Here is a 20,674-nt window from a genome sequence, read left to right as displayed (position 1 = left end):
ATTTCTGTTGTACAAATGTAGACACTTAAGTCCTACAAAATCCAACAGTACATTTTTAAAGAGCTAACTTTTTGTGCATTGTTTTCAGTAATGGCTTTTGATTTAAGTCTTTATTTAAATTTAGTCTTCTGGTGAAATAACCTTATTGTACATCCCAAATCTGACATGTTAAGTCTTCCTGTTTTTAGGTACTTCTATCCATTTCCTGTGGGACCCTGGCTCTATCAAGTGGAGCTTTCTATTGGGGGACAGCAGTTTCATGGGAAAGGTAGAACAAGACAGGCTGCTAAGCATGATGCAGCTGCTAAAGCACTGAAAATCCTGCAAAATGAGCCCCTGCCTGAGAAACCAGAGGTAGTATGTGTGGAGCATTATCAAACTTCACTTGAACTCTGTGCTTTGAAGTTTACTGAAAGCAAACTCTTGCTTTGTTTGCTAGATTTGTGCAAAACACAGTCGCTCTAATGTTTAAAGGCTCATGCACATATATTGTTTTATTTGTCCTAGCCTGTCTGCCCCTGCTGCATGCTGGAAATAACATTTTAATTGTGGTGACTTCCATTTTGCTGCAGTAAATCCTTGAGATACTCACAGCTTACTAGACATAAATGCAGCAGTTGTTCTTCAGCATCCCTGGGGTACAGAGGCTGCTTGCACAATCTGTAACAAAATATAAGATAGAAATTGCTTTATCAAAGGCATAGGTATTAAAAGTAGTGTAGCCACATAGCTTAAACTGAATGCATGCTCTGTGGCAGAGTGTGACTAGCTGTAGTAATAGTAGTAATTCAGGGCTTTGATAATTAATAGATCGAATAGCTTAATGTAAGTCTAGCTTGCAGGATGGGAAGGGTTCATTCATTGAGTTTTGGCCTCCTATGTTATGATGACTCTTTCTTACTCTGTTCTTCACACCATCACAAAGCAGTCCTATCCATTCAACTGGTCCTCACTGGCTGAGTGATGCAGCCTAGACTATGTACTACAAATGCAGTATGCTATCTTTTAAGAGGACATTTGAATGATTGAATGGCTTAGCTACATTGCTTTGTGAAAATCATGACTTCAGTAAGGCTAGCTCTTAGTGGAGCTACCTAGAACTCGGGGGGAAAATGAGCTCAATTTCTGAATTTTAGATTAAGTTTAAAACATGACTTTGGGCACCAAACTCTATTTTTAGTGCATTTTAGAATGATAGAGAAGACATTCTATAACTTGAGGTGTGTCTATGACTAAACCTCTGCCAGATATTATCTAGTTCAGATAGTGTTACACCTATAGTGCTCCAAACATTGTAGAAATGATGAGTGGGGACCCATTTTCACATAGACCATTTTTAAGAAATGCTCCCCAGCCAGTGGAATCCTATAAATATGTCTTGCATAATGCTGGTGGCCAAATGTTATTGATAAGGCTGCCACTTCTTTGCAAATTTAGCATGAATCTTTTCAATAATTGTCAGCATCTGACTATTTTATCCATAACCTTTGGCTACAGGATATTCCCTGCTAGCAGTAGAAGCAAAATTGAATTACTGGCATCATTCACTGGCATCCATGAAAGATTGTTTAATTTGTCTTTACCTTAGAAGCAGCCTGAGTAGTTTAGCTTTCTTCTATTTACCTTGATCTTCTGCAGTTCTTCAGGGTCTGGTAGGGCACTCTTCCAGCACAGCTACCTGAGATGTTTTAACCAGAAAGATCAAATCTGGAATCTTATTTCCTTTACATGCAATGCATCTTCTGTACCCTGAACTATTCATAAATAGCATCATTTATCCTAGTTATTCCTTCACCTGCCATTTCCATTGTTCCTTGTGAACAACAAAATTTTGAAGAGTTGTTATGTGCTTCCTCTCTCCTGATTACCCTTTCTCTGTTGCCCTGTTCTATAATTGGTGGCAGTTACCTAATTTTGCATGATTGTATTTGTGATGTTTATCTCTGCATGGCATGACTATTTTGCTTGGTTGCACTAGTTAGAAGGCCCTCTTCAGCATACTAGTTATTTACCATGAATGGTCAAAAGAATGCATTCAGACTTTTATGTATAAATGGCTTTAATTAGGCCTAACATTATTGCTGCTTTTTGAATGAATAGAAGTTTGTTTGAGTAATCCGATTATAAACTGGTACCCTAAAATGGATCAAACTAAAAGTGTAATTACTCTGATCTTATAAAATAGCATTCTGCCATTATCTTCTCTGTACATAACTCCATAGTTCAATAATAACCATCCTCCAAAGCCACTAATTCATCAGTATTGCTGCAGTTTATGCACATACACTTGTTATATAAATAATATAAAATTAAATCCTTGCATATTTGAGTAGCAAAAATGAGGGTACTGTGAATGGTGGGCAGCCAAACTAACCACAGCATTTCCTACTGGGGGGAAAAGTGATTTATTCTGAAACATCAATTTTTGACATTACCCTTCTGATTGAATTTAATTCTGTCTGCAGCATTCCTGGGGTGGTAGCCCGTGGGTACAACCACTAACCTACATTTCTTTCCCGGCAGAGTATGGCTCCTGATAGCCCTGTCGTGCTGGGAAAGAAGGCAGACAAGATTTATTTCCCTATGTTGTCTTTCCCACTATAGTGAATGGGAGGAAGGCATGGTTAAAAGCCTTTCCCTGTTATCAGTGAAGTGGAAGAAGCCTGCTGGAAAAGAGGCTTTGCTCTCAAACTCCAACAATCTTGTTTGGGATTGCTGAGTTGAACAGTGAGGATAAACCCTTTCCTCTCAGGGAGCTGGATCAAGATGTGAGAGGAGGAGTGAGAGTTTGTTAAGTGCAGGCTTGTGCAGCCCCTGGCCAGGGAGCCAACTCCACATGTGTGTCGGGAGCTGAGTTTCTCCTTACTTATTCCGTCTTTGCAAAATTGCTCTTCATTTCCAATTCACAATTAACAAACTATAGCCACAAGAAGACAAGTCTCTGTGCATGAACAAGGTGCTTTTTTTCAAACCCAAACTAAGTTCCTTCCAAATCCCCTCCTTTTCATTACCCTGGGCTCCACCCCTCTGGGTGGGCCACTGTGGAGAGGGGCCATTCTCCTAGATCTGTGTAATTGGTCTTCTAATTGGGTAGCCCTTTTAATCCAAGGCCATGCCATTGCAAGGAACCAGACTGGGCATTGGCCTGTCTTCCTCCTCTCCATTCACTTCCAAACGCTGTGTGTTCCCATGGCCTTCCTGAGCACCTAGAGACCTCAGCCTTGAGATAACCTCACCCTCCTCTGTCATCTCAATTCCTGTGCTCCCTGTTCCCAACCCTCACAGTCCTCATCCAAAGAGTTGGTGCAACCCTAACCCTGGAAAGCATGCCACTTGCCGCTTCCATTGTCAGCAACGTGTCCCTTGGAGCCAAAAAGGTGGTCTATCCTTGCAACAGTGCATAATATGTCCTTTTCCACAAGGGACTATCACATCCATCCAGTCTTCACTGGTTGAATACTGCAGCTGAGATTCAAAGAGCTGCCTTAGCTGAACTGAGGTTTTTGGTTTTCAGTGTGTTGCCATATTTTATTCCTTCCCTTTCCGTAGTAGGTCCCTGTGCTATGTTGCAAACTGCTTTTGAAAACTCTTCTCTATTTTAAACTTGATTTTCCAGGTGGTAGATGGGGATGGTGAGAAGATAATGACCTGTAATTGGGAAGATTACCTTGGCCTTGTCTATTGAGAATAGTGTGTGCTAAAGCTCTGAAATTTCTTGAGAGTTTTTTAACATGTTGCCTGCAAGTATTGTCATGTGTACATCAAAAGTAACCTAGCACATACCCCTACATTGTTTAGAGCTACCCAGTGTTCCTAAATCATTTCTCAGACAAAGGAATAATTTCTGGTCATTTCACTTGCATGTGTCACAGTTGTACTGTGAAATGTCCTTCAGTCTAATCTGCTTAAAATCCCTATACTAACCCTGTACTGTGTTGTGGCAGTCTTGTCAGTGAGCTGGTATGACAGGTGTGCAAGAAGCCTCTTCAATGTAATTGTTCTTCTCTTAGATTAATGGGAGAGAACCAGATGATGAAAATCTCAATAAATCTGAAATAAGCCAAGTGTTTGAGATTGCACTTAAAAGGAACTTGCCTGTGAATTTTGAGGTAGGTTTAGTTAATTGCTCTAAAAGTGGTTTATTTTAGTATATTGAAGATAGTAATACACTTGACAGGGATACTTTTGTGTTGAATACAAGTGACCATTAAAATTGAGTATTAGTGTATGCCCAGATTCATAGTTCTATTTATATCATGCCTGAAATCTATGAAAAGGAGAATTGGAAGATGTGTGCTAACAGCAGTGTTCCAAAATATTAGAAGGGAAAGGAAGATGCCACCAGTATGCAAACATATTGGCTTGGGGTGAAAGTGAAAGGCATTTGCAGAGTGGGGGGGTGCTGTACCTGATTTCTGCTGCAGCCTTTACGTTGTATCCTGTACCATTTCAGAGGGTTGAACAGTCCTCGGGAGCAACTAGTGAAGGTGTGTAAGGGCTGCAGCGAGAAGGGGAAGCAGCAAAGCCCCTTGTCCCAAATGAATGCTTACTTGTGGAAGCTGGATCCATTGGCTGCATTCACATGTCACATAGTTTTAGCAAGATGTGATCAGGCTGTAGCAAGCCTCAGGGCTAAACATCTTCCTCTCCATTCTTCTTCTTCTTCATGTTTGGGAGAAGGAGTTAGGAAGCTTTTGTTTCACAGGAGCTTCAGCTATTGGGCAATATAAAAATAAGTAAATAAATATTTACTTAGCTATAGTTTGAAGTTGGCTTATTTTTCCAGGGGCATACTGCTTTGGTCACCTTAATGGATGATCTGTGCTGGGAAGTAGACAGGGCGGTTATGTCCCTGCTAGTTCCACTAGATGTTTTGGCAGCTTTTGATCCCATCAGCCATGGTATTCTTCTCAGGCATCTATCAGAGGAGGGACTAGGAGACACTGTTATTTGGTAGCTCTGGTCCTTCCTGGAGGGGTGATCTCAGAAGGTGGGGGTCTAACTTATTTTCTATGCTATTTAACATATACATGAAACTGCTGGAAGAGATTGTCTAGATTTTTCTCCTTCAGTGCTATTGGTATGCTAATGACACACAACTCTCTTGCATTCCAAACTAAATCCAAGGAAGCTGTTCTGGTTCTAAATCAGTGCCTGATGTCAGTAATGGACTAGATAAGGGCAAACAAATTGAAGCTTAGTCCCGATTTTGGACAACTGAAAGTAGAATTGGAATAGGGATTCAGCCGGTGCTGGATGAAGTTGCACTTACCTTGGAGTCTAGAAACCCCTTATTTCACCTAAGGGCTCAGGCATTAAGATCCTCTAGAGCAGCGAACCTTTTAGAGACCGAGTGCCCAAACTGCAACCTAAAACCCACTTATCGCAAAGTGCCAACACTGCAATAAAACCTGAAAACTGAGGTTTTAGTTTAGAAAAAACACCTCACAGCCAGTCCAAGCAAATATATCTCCTTGACAGCGCACTGACCGGCCACACAAAAGCTCGGACGAGTCGCAGCTAATGAGTTGCAGCTCATGACGTCATTGCCTGGTGCTGCTACTCCTTTCCAAGCATGCACATGGCCCCTGTGTGCACTGTTATCCGATGCTCGGCTGCTGGGGCGACTTTGCTCACATGCCGACTGAGAGGGCTCTGTGTGCCTGCTGTGGCACGCGTGCCATAGGTTCGCCACCACTGCTGTAGAGGTTTCTTCACTGCCACCTTCAGAGGCACATCGAACAAGGTCCTCTCCAGGGTTCACTCCCAGACGGTTAAATCCTGTCCAAGGGAGGATGGCTTTGCTCCCTCTCTGTTCTTCTGTCATCCAGCAAAAACCACTCTATTAAGAAGGCTTTTGGCTTGTGGAGAGGATCTGTTGCATTGGGTTCTGTTTTTATTATTCTGCAATTGTTACATCCGTGTTGTATTTCAATATATTATTTTATTCCATTTTAATTGTGCCTGTAAGCCTTGCGTGCCTCTTTTGGCAGAAGGATGGCATACAAATCAAATCTAAATAAACTAATTGCAGTTAACTTTAACCGCAGTTTGAACTCCTTCTCCAGGCAATGTGGGGCAGGGGAAGCTGGAAGCTAAGTGAAGTTCATTCTTGTTGTGTAAGCTATGATTTAGAGTAGTTCCCCAGTGCATCCACTAGAATTTATCTTAGCTGAAACGATAGAATTTCATTCAAAGGCTTGGTTAAAGAGATGAAAATATTAGGACAAAGAATACAATTTTTGAGTTGTCCTGGAATGAGATTATAGGTGTCATTCATGTTTAAAAATGCACTGTCTTTCTGATAATAGTTGTATGTAAATTGTAAAAGAGGACCTGTTCAGAGCCAAATGTAACTCTTAGCCCCATTTGTCCTTCACTGTGAATTAATAATATGGGCATTTACTTAATGTAAGCATGGATGCATGCCAAGATTTAGTATGTTCTGCATTCTTTGTGTAAAAACCTGTGGAGGCCTAAATTCTTGGAATTTGGGCCAAATTTATATCCCAAAAGACTAACTTGGTACTTACTGAATGGAGTAAGACTGCAAAAACAATGAAATGCCTAAAGCATGTAAACGCTAATCTAGGTTTACATGTTTAATCTGCAGTGGGTGGGAGAATGTACTGAGGATTTTAAAATATAGCTTCTTCCTGGTTTATCAGGAATGTTGATTAATTATCCTTGTTCCTCCCTCCCCCCTCCTCAAATTACAGTTTAGTTCATGTGAGTGAAAGTTGCTTTACAACCATTGTATCCTACCATTTTTAATAAGTGTTTATCACGCTTTCACTCAGTTTTTCCCTCTGAAACAGGTGACCCGGGAGAGTGGTCCCCCTCATATGAAGAGCTTCGTAACAAAGGTTTCTGTAGGCGAGTTCATGGGTGAGGGTGAAGGCAAGAGCAAGAAGATTTCCAAGAAGAATGCAGCCATAGCAGTCCTAGAGGAGTTGAAGAAACTGCCTCCCCTTCCAACAGTTGAGAAGATGAAGCCAAGAATCAAAAAGAAAACAAAATCAATAGTCAAGGTGAGAGAAACATTTGCTAACCTAGCCACAGTTGTTGTAGAAGGAAGCAGTCCTGGTCTATAGCAGACACTTCAGCTTGCTTGTGTGGCTATCAGAGCTCTTAGTTTACTTTGGGGTACCAACTGGTAATGTTTCTGTATCAGTCAGGAAACATTAACCTTACCTAAACTTAAGGGTCCTTTGTGTGTTTGCTGCCCCCTGTTAAGGTTAATGTTTTTTCTAACTCCATTTTAATGAAGGCTTGCAAAGTAGGCATTCCTAGTGTGTTCTGTGGTTTTAGATATTGCATTCATGTTCAACCTTTTATGGAAATCAGATATACCCTAATCAGATGAGCAGAACTGGTGTAGTTTACAATATGAAAGGTCTTTATAAAAACAACAGTGAAAGCATCATTATAAATGATTAAATCATTTTTATTTAAAAATAACTATTTGATATTTAATAAATAAAAGTATTTAACCTGACTGTACTCTGTTGGAATTGCTCTTGACAAATGCTGGCTGACTTCTGCTTCTTCTTTCTAAGCTGCAGACAAGTCCTGAATATGGCCAGGGAATGAACCCCATTAGCAGATTGGCTCAAATACAGCAAGCAAAAAAGGAAAAAGAGCCTGAGTACATGCTCATCACAGAACGTGGACTTCCAAGGCGCAGGGAATTTGTTATGCAGGTTTGTGCAGAGCTTGTCTTTCCTTTGTACTGTGTTTTGCAATTCTGTCATACTTGTGGGATGGATGTCTCCACACATTTGACATTATTTGAGTGCATCGCAGAGGTGCTTCCAGTAGTATATTGTTAAAATGTCACAGGACAGTGACCCTGTTTGGATAGAATGGCAGTACAATGTGGCAAAACGTATTTTGATTAATTGCATTATTTTACTTAATTATGACCTAACACAGGGTAATTATTATTTTTTTATTATTATAACATTTCTATGCCGCCCCTTGCTGAAACCTCGGGGCGGCTTACAACATGATAAAATACATTGAAATACAATAGTACATAATAAATTACCATTAAATATAAAAATACAAAAAATACATTGATTTACAAATACAAAATTAAAATTATCAGTATAAAATAAAAATATAGGATGAGAAAGAGAAGGAAGAAGAAGTTGCCCAGGCCAGATCATATGTTTTAACAATTGAAATGATGTTTAAATAAAAAGGTCTTTACCTGGCGCCGAAAAACCAGTAACGACAGTGCCAGGCGGACCTCTTTGGGGAGTGAATTCCATAGGTTGGGCGCCACCGCAGAGAAAGCCCTCCTCCGGGTACTTACTCTCCTAATTTCTTTCATGGAGGGTTCCCAGAGAAGGGACTCTCCCGCAGATCTCAAAGGGCGGTCGGGCATATATGGACGTAAGCGCTCATTCAGGTAGCCAGGACCCAAGCCGTTTAGGGCTTTGTAGGTCATAATCAACACCTTGAATTGGGCCCGGGCTTCAATGAAAAGCCAGTGAAGCTGACGGAGGACTGGAGTCATGTGAGCATAACACCCCGTCCCCGTCAGCAACCTGGCAGCTCTATTTTGCACCAATTGAAGTGTTTGGACTGTCTTCAGGGGAAGCCCCACGTAAAGCGCGTTACAGAAGTCTAGGCGGGAAGTCACCAGCGCGTGTGTCACCAGGAGTACGTCGCCAGGCAGTCGTACTCCAGGTAGGGGCGCAGCTGATTAATCAGCCGAAGCTGAAGGAAGGCGTTCCTCGCCACCGCTGTCACCTAAGCTTCCAAAGAAAGCTCCGGGTCGAGGAGTACTCCTAAGCTGCGGACCTTATCCCTAAGAGGGAGTGTTGCACCATTCAGGACCAGGTCAAATCCACCCTCTCCGAAGCCCGATCCGCCAACCAACAGGACCTCCGTCTTGTCTGGGTTGAGTTTCAGTTTATTGGCCCTCATCCATTCCCTTACCTCGGCCAAGCACCGGTTCAGCACAGCCACTAATTGAGCCCTCAAAGAACACCAGGTGCCTTTGTTAGGGCAAAACAATGTTTGAATGTGGCAGTTGGGCCGTCTATAGAAAAAGGTCTGGACTTGGCTAATGTATAGCACACATCCCTACAATTTTTGAGTGAATTAACCTATGACTTGCTGGTAGATACCACCAAGATCTGAACAGGGTCTTGTTATAATAGGGTGGGCTGGTGAATTTCCCTTGGTAGGTAATTTCAGTATCAAACCCCCTTTATTTCTAGTAGGTTAAACTTAATTCAGATGTCATGAGCACCTAAAGCAATATATCTGGCAGATCTAACACAAGGGGTTCAGGGGGGCATGGGTATATAGGGAGAATGAGTTATCCTAAATATCATGGACTTAATGTGGGATCCAGTAACAAAGCCCTAACCCTAATCCAGTGACAAAGTGGTAACCAGCAAAATTCTCAGAAAACCTGTGGTAGCTGACCTGTGTAGCAAGAGCCAGACAGCTGCTACTTTCTGGACCAGGTCACACTTTCTGAACTATTGAAGGGCCTGCTCCTGTAACATGCACTGTAGTATTCCAGAGATACAGCAGCAGCCCTGTATGTGCAAGGATCACCCTGTGTTAATTGCTCAAGAATTTCTGTCCGTTCCAGTTGATGCCCCATTGCACCTTCTGCACACACAAGTGTGTACTTGGTCTAAAGGCCTCTGCAGTAGCTTTGCAGAATGAAGCAGGATGAGCCATTTGGATAGCGTATTATTTGTCTGCCTTTGGTGCTATGCTCATGGGTGCTAGGGTTATTTCCTGGTTGAAGTCTCATATTCAAAATATTGGCCATTCTGTGCAGAATGATACATTTTAGAATAGTTCTGCTTTTCTTCTATGTATGTAGTATTTTGAGTCCAAAAAGAAATATTTTAAAAGGCTTTGTCCTATATATTTCCTATCTTTAGGTAATAGTGCAGTACACGGCAATTGAATTTCCCTTGTCTCTAATCTGAAAATACTGTCTTTGTGTATTAATGTATTATAAAGGCCAGTGCAAGCAGCCAGTAGTTCTCGCCTCCCACCCATGGCTCCTGTAGGTACATTCAGCCAACTATAGCATTCTCGGGTTACTGCATCCATTATAACCTGTATTTCTCTTTAGTTCATACTTGTTTTTCTCCCAGCTGCTGGCACTGTTTTCTTCTTGATTATAACCTTAATATTCAAGGTTTTATAATGAGAATAGTGAGTGTGCTCTGATTCCAAAATGGAACTTTGGGAAACTTTCAAGATACAACATCTATTGCATGTTCTTTGTCATCTACTTGAAATCATATTTGCTTCACGCTGAGGAGTTCCCAGGATCTAACCATTATAGGGAGGTTTTGATATACTTGTCTGTATCATCTGTGATTTAGTGCCAGCAGTACCATTAAGCCACCTGGCAGTGATTGTGATCAGTAATCTATTTGACTTGCTATCCTGCAGGCCTCATTTCAATGGATAGGATGCTAATAGTCACCTGTGCTTGCTTTGCCCTTTGAAATATAAAGAGATAGTTGCCATTGCAATCTGTTTCTCTACTTCTAGGTGAAAGTTGGTATGCACACAGCTGAAGGAATGGGAACTAACAAGAAAGTAGCAAAGCGCAACGCAGCTGAAAACATGCTGGAGCTCTTAGGATTCAAAGTCCCTCAACCACAACCCCCAAAGCCAGCACTAAAGACAGAAGAAAAGGTACTTAGACAATGGTCTTAATGCTACTACACATTTGAGTTGCGATTGTGATTTGCATTCTGAAGATTGCTAGGATACTAGAACTGAGAGAAGTGGAAACATGGGTGTGGGGTTAACAAGCTAGCTGAAAGCTGTCCTTGGTGCTTCCAGACTACAGTTGTGCTGAAGAGTCCCTAACATTCAAATTGTGCCAGTCATTTCTTGTACCTTTCTAGCCCTCATTGTTGCAAAATCAAATTAAAAGCCCTTGAGGCCAATGTTAAGGGTTTAACAAGGACAGAAAAAACATTGCTTGGTTTTCTGCATTGCCTGGATTATAATGTGTTCTTACAAGCTTTTAAAATTGTGATAATCAACAGAGAATCTTGCCTGACTTGGCTTCTGCACTTTCCCAGCAAAGTTGCTTTGATGCTCTGGATATTGGAACATTTCAGTCAGGTTCTTGGAGTGTAGCTAGATACATGCTCAACAGAGTTGATGACTTAATATTTAGTGCCCTGGAGTTCAAGGCACTTCAGGGTGTATATTTACTTTGGAGAATGGACTGAAATTGTTATTGGTTTAGCTGCTGATATTGGGGAAAGAGGGGTGTTAGAATGAGGGCAGATATGTTTGGCTTTGACTCTAAATCCATCTTTCAGGTGTAGGCTAATGGAATAACACATCTTACTGGGTTTTTTTCCCTACTAGACGCCAGTAAAGAAGCCAGGTGATGGAAGAAAAGTAACCTTTTTTGAACCTGGCTCTGAAGAAACACCTACTAGTAAGAAAGAATAATTTTATTAATGTCCCTTCTGAAAACTGTATCAGAATTGTTTAACTTGAAAAAGTTACTATAAGTCTTGATTTAAGAAAGAAAGGTCATTTTATATTGTTTTAAAGCAAATTTCCATTTATTATTTAGGTACTTAGGTTATTTAAATTAGATCCTAATCTGTTGGACTACAACTATAGCCTTGATTAAAAACAACCTTTATATAGACCATACACTATATGATAAACTTAATATACTATTTTAGAAAGACATTTAGTACTTACTATTAGATGCACAAGAATATGCAAAGCTCCATTATAATTACTTGTGTCAAATACACAAGAACTATGTTTTTCTTAACCATAAATGTCGTGCAACTGCCCCTATCCGTGAAAAATTATTCTCAACCAGAAGCAAGAATTCATGGTAGCTACTGAGCAGAATAATGTTCTTCATTACATAATCATACATATTTACACTGAAGTAATGAGTTAGAACCAGCTTAAGCAATCAAGCAGTTAAGTAAGCATAAAAGAGAAAGAGACATTCAGAAGCATCACTGGATAGCTCTGGTGATTTGCCAGTCCTCTATCACTCAGTATCAACCCATAAACTAAATTAGGTTAGGGGTGGGTGACTTAGGGACCAAAACATCTGGATGGCCACAGCTCCTATCCATCCTAGGCAGTGTAGCTAATGGTGAAGTATTCTGAGGATTTCAAAAGATCTGGAGGGCCACAAGTTGCCCACCTTTGATCTAAACATAAGAATTACTGTGCTGTATAGCAACAAAGTGAAGATGTTTTCTTTATATTTCTTTACAAAAATGTTTGTTCTTACATGGCACTTATATCCCACCTTTTTTCCTCGTGCAAGGAGCCCAAGGAGGTTTATAAAGTCCTCTCCTATGCCATTTATCCTCACAACAACCCTGTGAGGTAGATTGGCTTAACAGTATGTCTGTCCCAAAGTCACCCAGTGAGCTTCATGGCCAAGTGGGAACTACAGCCTGGATCTTGTGATTCCCCAGTCCAACACCCAAACCACCATCCCACACTGACTCTCTAAGTAGCCTTGCATGAATGGATCACATGTGAAAGATTCCGTGTTGCATCAGGTTCTGATTTCATTAACAACCCATTTTAAAATGAGAAATGTATTACTGCTGAAACTTTAAGAAATCTGATTTAAATAATGATTTAAAACCTGAGACTTTTAAAATACTGACATTTGGAAATGGCAGATCACTTGCACACAGTTATTTTTGAAGATTTAATCAGATATGCTTCATTTGCTACATTTGCCTTATTTCTTGTACGCTGTTTTGAGTCTTCAAGAAAAGCATTGTGAAAATATTTTCAAAACAAAAGACAGGCATGCCAGAAGGTACACGACCATCTTTTGGAAGGCCGTGTCAGTGTTCAAGTCTGACTTGGTGCTCAGTAATCTGCCTGTTTGTTTATGAGAGATATTTGCCAGTTAATGAAGTTATGCTTATTTAGTCTGTCTCTTTTATTTAGGTAATAAAGAGGATGAGTTCAGGATGCCTTATCTCAGCCATCAGCAGCTTCCTGCTGGCATTCTTCCCATGGTCCCTGAGGTTGCACAGGCTGTAGGAGTTAATCAAGGACACCACACCAAAGAGTTCAATAGGGCGGCCCCCAATCCTGCCAAGGCTACAGTGACCGCTATGATTGCTAGAGAGCTATTATATGGTGGCACGTCTCCTACCGCTGAGACCATTTTAAAAAACAGTGCTTCAGGCCATGTGCCCCATGGACCTTTCACTAGACCCTCCGAACAGTTGGACTACCTTTCCGGTGTTCAGGGAATCCAGGTAAACTGATTGAAAATAGAATACTTCAGTGTCTCTCTTGGTAGGATTTGGCTTGCTAGATAAAGTTCTTATTCCACACAGTACTTCATATCAACTTCTCCATTAGGCTTCCACTACAAATATAGGCCTATGGCATAGATAGGCTATGAAGCTTGTTCCCAGGCTACTTTTGTTTAACAACATTGTCTATTGATCCAATTTACAAACTTAAAGCCCAATTATCAGTACTGCTGTTGTGCATCCTCTATTCATGTTCACTTTGCATGCAGCATGGCCTCTGATGAGTCTCTTTCGGGGCTTGTGCAGATGAAGTGTGCTTGAATGACTTCCTTTGCTGAGCTGTTTGTTTGACTTGTCTTTCCATTCTCAAAAGTGTGCCAGTCTTCACGATCAGGAAAAATGATGTCACCAGCTCTTACTGGACTGCAAAGTGCAGCAGATAAGCACTTACACTTGGAATGTTCTTTCATTTAAAAAAAATACCCTGCATGTGGGTAGGATAGTATTCTTGATAGGCTAAACAAAAACACTTCTTGATACAGTACTTTCCTACATGCAGGGGGTCATTCTCACCCAGTAGGCCAGCATCATATTTTATTTACTTTATGAAAATATCTATCTTGCCTTTTTATCTGGGACACACAAATGTGACTTACATCAAAATAATTTAACCCTCAAAAGGAATTGGTGAAAATAGATAGTCAAGATATGGCCCACAAGGTCACATGCACCCTTCATCCAGCCTAAATTTTAGGAAAATATGGTTGTTGCCAGGGGAGGAGTGGCAGCCATGGTGGCGACAAAGTGCCCGAGGGATCATATTTAGCTTTCAGACAAGCTACATTGGACCCTTTAGGAGCTCCATGGCTGTTGCAGACACTTTTTTCCTAGGGGGAGCTGGTGCCTGCACAGAGGCAGGTAATACTGCCCACTGGAAGGGGACCCAGGAGGTAAAAATGGCCCCTGGAACATCCCACAGTTGCCCACCCCTTGTTTAAAATTATATCAGAACAGCAAAACTGGTGGATTTATATCGAATGTATTGATTGATTGATTGATTGATTGATTGGGGTATTTCTAACCCGTCCAATTACTGTACATCTCTGGATCTCAGAGGGTAGAGTAGGCATTTCCAAATCTTCACTTCTACCAGCATTAAATCTTCCAGCTTATACAGGGTCAAATGCTTGCTGAAATGTTTTTATTTGCTGGAAAGCAAGGAGTCCAGGAGAACATCCACTAATTTAGGTGCAGCTATTAAAAAGTCCCTGCCCTGTTACTACTTCCTATCATTCCTTTGACCCCTTCATGAACAGTTTGAAGTTCTTATAATATTAAAGGCAATGAGTGTTACTTGGTTTTAGTGCCTGTTTACTACATTTTGTGCAAAATGCTGAGATATTGCCATTGTCACTGGCTTGTTGTGTTTGTGATATGGATAAGAGGGAGAAATTTGGGCTCACCAAAGTAAGAATCAGAGTGCCACACATGGAGGAGTTGGAAGAAGATGAAGTAATCAAGAAGGACCACTAAAGTGAATCTTGCTAGCAGTCTTGAAGTGACTAAACAGGTCACAAATAAAAGAATCAACCCACTGGGCTATTATGGTCTATGACTTTTCAGTATAGGTGGTGTTGTTGTTAGTCGCGAAGTTGTGTCCGACCCATCACGACCCCATGGACAACATTCCTCCAGGCCTTTCTGTCCTCCACCATCCCCCGGAGTCCACTTAAGCTCTCACCAACTGCTTCAGTGACTCCATCTAGCCACCTCATTCTCTGCCATCCCCTTCTTCTTTTGCCATCTGTTGTTCCCAGCATTAGGCTCTTCTCCAGGGAGTCCTTCTCATTAGGTGGCCAAAGTATTTGAGTTTTATCTTCAGTATCTGGCCTTCTAAAGAGCAGTCAGGGTTGATCTCCTCTAGGACTGACCAGTTTGATGGCCTTGCTGTCCAAGGGACTCGTAGAAGTCTTCTCCAGCACCACAATTCAAAGGCCTCAATTCTTCGGCACTCAGCCTTACGGTCCAACTTTCACAGCCATACATTGCAACTGGGAAAACCATAGCCTTGACTGTACGCACTTTTGTTGGCAGGGTGATGCCTCTGCTTTTTAGTATGCTGTCTAGATTTGCCATAGCTTTCCTCCCCAGGAGCAAGCGTCTTTTAATTTCTTGGCTGCAGTCCCCGTCTGAGGTGATCTTGGAGCCCCGGAAAATAAAATCTGTCACTACCTCCGTTTCTTCCCCATCTATTTGCCAGGAAGTGAGAGGACCGGATGCCATGATCTTACTTTTCCTAATGTTGAGTTTCAAGCCTACTTTTGCGCTCTCCTCCTTCACCCACATCAAGAGGCTCCTTAGTTCCTCTTCACTTTCTGCCATGAGAGTGGTATCATCTGCATATCTGAGGTTGTTATTTCTCCCGACAATCTTAATTCCAACTGGTGATTCCTCTAGCCCCGCCTTTCTCATGATGTGCTCTGCATATAAGTTAAATAGGCAGGGCGACAGTATACAGCCTTGCCATACTCCTTTCTCAATTTTGATCCAATCAGTGGTTCCATGTCCAGTTCTCACTGTTGCTTCTTGACTTGCATACAGGTTTCTCAAGAGACAAATAAGATGGTCTGGTACTCCCATCTCTTTAAGAACTTGCCACAATTTGTAGTGATCCACACAATCAAATATAGGTGTAACTAGTTACTATTAGGATTCTTTGTTCATAGGAAAAACTGAGATGCTCAGACTGCAACTTTGTAGCTCTAGTCTTGTAAATATTTGGTGTAGTTCAAAAACATGTATGCATTTTGAAATGGAGCCCTGAAATGTTGACCTGGATATTAGTCAGCTATTATGTGTAGATCCAGCTAACTCTCTTACAGTCATTCAGATATGCAGGAGACCTTGTGAGACAAATAAAATCTGCCTTCGCGCTTATAAAGAAACAGAAGCCTCTTTCTGCTTGGGAAAAAGCCATGCTATTACCACCCCCAAATGTCAGTGCTAATGAGAGTTCTGAGGAGAAAACGTGAGCCAGACAACTTGCTTGTCAGAGGGTTTGGACAATCACCTTGGTTAATGGGTCAGGGTTCCTTGTTTAGAAATAATTGAAACTTTTTCTTTCTCAGGTTGAATACAAAGATTTCCCCAAAAACAACAAGAATGAATTTGTGTCTCTTATAAATTGTTCCTCTCAGCCACCCCTTATCAGCCATGGGATTGGAAAAGATGTTGAATCTTGCCATGATATGGTAAGAGAACCAAACTATCTGAATTGATTTATAGAAATTCATTTCAGTCTTAAGAGTTAATGTAAATTCCTTGTGGGATGTGAACAATTACATGTTTTGAATGGAGGGTCTAGTAAGTCTATTAAGTAACCCTAGGTTTTTGCTATTTGAGTCCAAGGGAAACTACATGTGATGTCATTGCCGATTTAAAAACATGGGGCAGTATAGAAAAGTAACTTGTGAAATGTTTATCTGTTGCCATACCTGAGAGAGCCAATGAGAAATATTCTTGTTCACAAATCTCTATAAATAAAAAAATCATAGTATGACTAAAACCTGGGAATATACCATAATTCTCTGCTCAAATATATCGAACTCTTATCAAATCAAAACCTGTAGGTGGTAGAACTCTCAACTTCTGACCCTGAGTCGAGATTTAAAGCCAGCTGCAAGACTGGGCTATGACACACAGGATATGCTTCTTATGCTGAGGCTCTGTTTGTACATCCATGTATGCAGTATATAGATTTCTCTGCGTGTGCATTCCTGTTTACTAAAGATGAGTAGGGCCATCGTGCTACTTGGAAAAATGTGTTAGGCTTTGGCAGAATCCTCACAGACATCTGGTACATGGAGCCACCAGCAGTAGAAATGTTGGTGCAGATGAGTTGGAGGCCTGGACGTGCTGCGAAGAAAGCCCACGGGCCACAGTTGGCTTCTGTCTGACCGTTCAGAGGCCTCAGTTGTGGTGTGGAGCCAGCCATATCATAATCCCTTGGTATGCCATATGGCGCATGCATAAGTATACCCAGTACGATCCAGACTGCACCACACTGGTCTCTTACCTATTTCTACTGTAAAGTAGTACGTTCAAAGTCCTCTGTGGTACTGCACCACCCGTAAAGTGGTGCTTTTTTGTTGCTCTCCAACGGTTCATATCTGTGGAGTGCTGTCTTCTCTTGCCACTAGCTAGTAGAGTCTTTCCTCAAAGAAAGATTTGGCAGCAAAACCTAAATTGCTTCTGGTTATCTAACTAGATTCCTGGTAATGTAGAACTTACTTGACCAGTTTGTCCATGAAAAATGTTCTGTAGCCTCCATTGTTGGGACCATTTTCCTTCCATTGGGAAGACTGAACAGTGCCCTAATTGATGGTTTGAATCATGTTTTTATTACTGTGAGACAAGCTTATTTTAATCTGGATTTTGAGCAGTTCTAATTTACATTGCCAAGTTCTGCTCGTGTCACATGCAATAACATACACCCAAGTAATACACACACCTTGAATGGAATATTTTTCCTCCTCCAGGCTGCATTAAACATCTTAAAATTGCTGTCTGAGTTGGACCAACAAAGTACAGAGATGCCAAGAACAGGAAATGGACCAATGTCTGTGTAAGTAAACATGATGAATCCTTGCTAACATTTCCCCTTTTTTAGTTTCAGTAAGCAAAAAACAGCCCCAGCTTTGAAATACTCATAAGAGAATGTCACAGATACTGTTTCTCTGTTTAGATAAGTATGTTTATTTAAATTAGAGATAGGGAAATTTGTCACCATCCAGATGTTTTCGCCTACAACCACCAGCGTTCCTAACCATCAATGATTAAAAAGGCCATGGTTCATAAGAGTTGTGAACGCCAGATGTTCTGATTTACAAGTTCCTACCCCCAGTAAAAAGAGTTGGAAAAACAAGCTTTATTACCTTTGTATGGATGGGAAAGCAAGTTTATGCCCAGGATCATGACTATTATTTTGGCTTTACAACATTTCTTTGAGGTTTGGAATATATTACCATAAACAGAACATCATTTAACCATCCCATTCTCTGGAAGTGCTTTCTTGTGTTGCTTTAAATGAGCAAGTGTCTTTTGCCAGAAATGGTTTAATTGTATTGCTGGCAGAGCACTTAAAACAAATGGATAAATACAGTAGTGGAAGTTCATTATGTCAAAGGAACAGTTCTTGACAAGAATTTGGAAGAACCACAAGTCTTTCTGAGTAATCCATACTCCAAAGCATGGCTCTGTTCTGAGAAACCTTTTTTCAATTTTTCCTAGATGCATGAAGCAAGAAATGGAAAACGACCCTCTCCTCAAACCGGCTAGCTCAAACACTTTGGGACAAACACTGGACACCACTGCCTGAAAAGGCTTGACTGGACCCAAACCTGAAAGCACCAGAGAAAATCAAATGCTTCCTAATTAATGTAACCTAACTGTTTTAGAGTGCTACAGTTGTTACAACCCACTGTAGTGTCTAAATCATAACCGTTGCTTTTCAAACAGTGATAAAATTTTTAGTTTCATTGCATTGTTTTGAATGACACTATAAATTTTTCATTAAAAAAAGTTTCTTAATTGTACCTAGAACTAAAGCACAGTTTAGAAACTTTGTTGTCTGACACACTTACTTATGAACTAACTTGGGAAGATCATATCCATGTATGTGTTCAGTCTTTTGTTTTTAATGAAATTGTAAGATAATTTCACTGGAAACAAACTGTGTGCCTACCATATGATTTAAAAAAAAGTCAGGCAAGCCTAGCCTAATTTATCAAACGGTTGAATAAAATGTAATTATACATTTTAGGAATTTTAAACTTTATTTGATCACTTTGATTTCTAGAATATTTTTGAGGGGTGGGGAGGAGGGAGGGAAACCTGGATGCAACAGAAGTTTAAATGGTCGCTAATCTTTGTTTTAAAAAAAATTGTGTGTGTGTCTGTATATAAAGGCACACAAACCAAGTACAGTACAGGATATGATCTCAATGTAGTGCATATAAAACTGCAGATTGATTTTCCTTGAGTGCTTTATACAGTTTAATTACATCTCCATGTAGGGCTGAAAAAAATTACCTATGTTTATATATAAACTGTGTTGCTTTTGATGTTGTGTTTATTGCACACAGTGATGGGTGCAATAAAGTTTTTGCATATGGTCCAGGTAAAGCACGATAGCCTTGCAAGTTAAGTACTGCTTCAGTTCATTGTTTACGCTGGAATTTTTTCTCCCCATGGAATGTAAGTAAAACGTAGTGTTTGTCCAATAAATGGTAAATACTAAAAAAGAAAAGTGGTGGGTTTTATTATTAAATGGCAATTCCTTAGAAGAATTTTTTAAAACAAATTTGTGTGATATTGTTGGCAAATTGAAAGCTAGTAAATGGGATCATGCAGTTTATATTAAAATCTCACTGCTAGACAAACTGTCAGAAAAATTAGTATTTTTTACATAAAACATTTATATGCAATTTCCCATACCTACGTTATTTCATAAATTCTTCAAGCAGTCCTTTAAGTTAGACCAAGACTAGTCTCATACATTGAACTGGAAAGTAGAAGCAGAGAAATGGTTGCTTAAGGTAGCCCACATCTTACCCTCTGCACTAGCACATTCATGTGCTTCCTCACTCTGCCCTCTTATCCTTTTGACTTCAGAGCTTGCAAGATGTCTGCATGAAGCTGGTCCAGCATGAATGTGAATGAGTGAATTGTCACTGAATTCTTGTAACTTTGGATCCAAGGGCTTTGTTTCCTTAACTTTTAAAAAGTAGCCTTAATTTAATACAAAAAAGCTAACTTTGAGTTCTGCTTCTGAATTCCAAGGCATTTTGTGTATTGAATAAACACTTAGCCTTATTTTTTCCTATAACAATAGTAACTTTATCAGCAAGAGGCACATGGTACATGATCTCACATAAGCTATTTTAAATAGCATTCAGATGGTATCTTTAAATAGAATCCACTGCATGATTTTTCACTTTAACAGGACCCACCAAGGTCCATTGAAATAAAATGAAGCCATAGCACCTGCTGGATTGAATCTTCTCAAGGCTATTCCAGAATGATTGTTTCACAAACTAGTTGTCATACATATCATTTTCCAGAGTGTTAACGGTCTGCTTGGCAAAAGGAGATGTTCACATTATTTTAAATAAACTGCTAATAATGCTCAAAAGCATTAATTGTGCTGTCTTGCAAACAGTCCTCCTTTCTCCAGCAAACACTGCTGCTTATGCATGTGTGTTCAGACATATGCATTGCTATGAACATGGGTGACTTGAGAGTGGGGGAAGAAGTGGGGTGGGAGGCAGTGGAAATGCAAGCTGAGAGAAGAATAGCCTTATTGTTTTCGCCTAGTGAGACGTATATTCTGTTTA

General features: G+C 40.5%; 1 protein-coding gene across 9 annotated transcripts in view; it reads left to right on the top strand.

Annotated features, from left to right (window-relative positions):
* Window positions 1-19,587, top strand: part of STAU1 (staufen double-stranded RNA binding protein 1) — a 44,588-nt gene extending 25,001 nt beyond the window's left edge. For 4 of the 9 annotated variants that reach the window (XM_044440235.1, XM_044440234.1, XM_044440232.1 and 1 more), the window contains 10 exons: window positions 189-354; window positions 4,011-4,109; window positions 6,801-7,031; window positions 7,560-7,703; window positions 10,543-10,689; window positions 11,380-11,452; window positions 12,964-13,280; window positions 16,409-16,531; window positions 17,819-17,904; window positions 18,570-19,587. In XM_044440235.1, coding sequence (XP_044296170.1) covers window positions 189-354; window positions 4,011-4,109; window positions 6,801-7,031; window positions 7,560-7,703; window positions 10,543-10,689; window positions 11,380-11,452; window positions 12,964-13,280; window positions 16,409-16,531; window positions 17,819-17,904; window positions 18,570-18,657 — 1,474 coding nt within the window. In that variant the 3' untranslated portion in view covers window positions 18,658-19,587. The remainder of the gene's footprint in view (window positions 1-188; window positions 355-4,010; window positions 4,110-6,800; window positions 7,032-7,559; window positions 7,704-10,542; window positions 10,690-11,379; window positions 11,453-12,963; window positions 13,281-16,408; window positions 16,532-17,818; window positions 17,905-18,569) is intronic. The other 5 variants (XM_044440238.1, XM_044440237.1, XM_044440236.1 and 2 more) reach the window with 5 other exon arrangements.
* The last annotated feature ends 1,087 nt before the right edge of the window (window positions 19,588-20,674 follow it).

Source organism: Varanus komodoensis, unplaced genomic scaffold (genome assembly GCF_004798865.1).
Source record: "Varanus komodoensis strain SLA01 unplaced genomic scaffold, ASM479886v1 scaffold37, whole genome shotgun sequence".
Lineage (NCBI taxonomy): Eukaryota > Metazoa > Chordata > Lepidosauria > Squamata > Varanidae > Varanus > Varanus komodoensis.
This window is presented reverse-complemented; position numbering and strand designations above follow the sequence as displayed.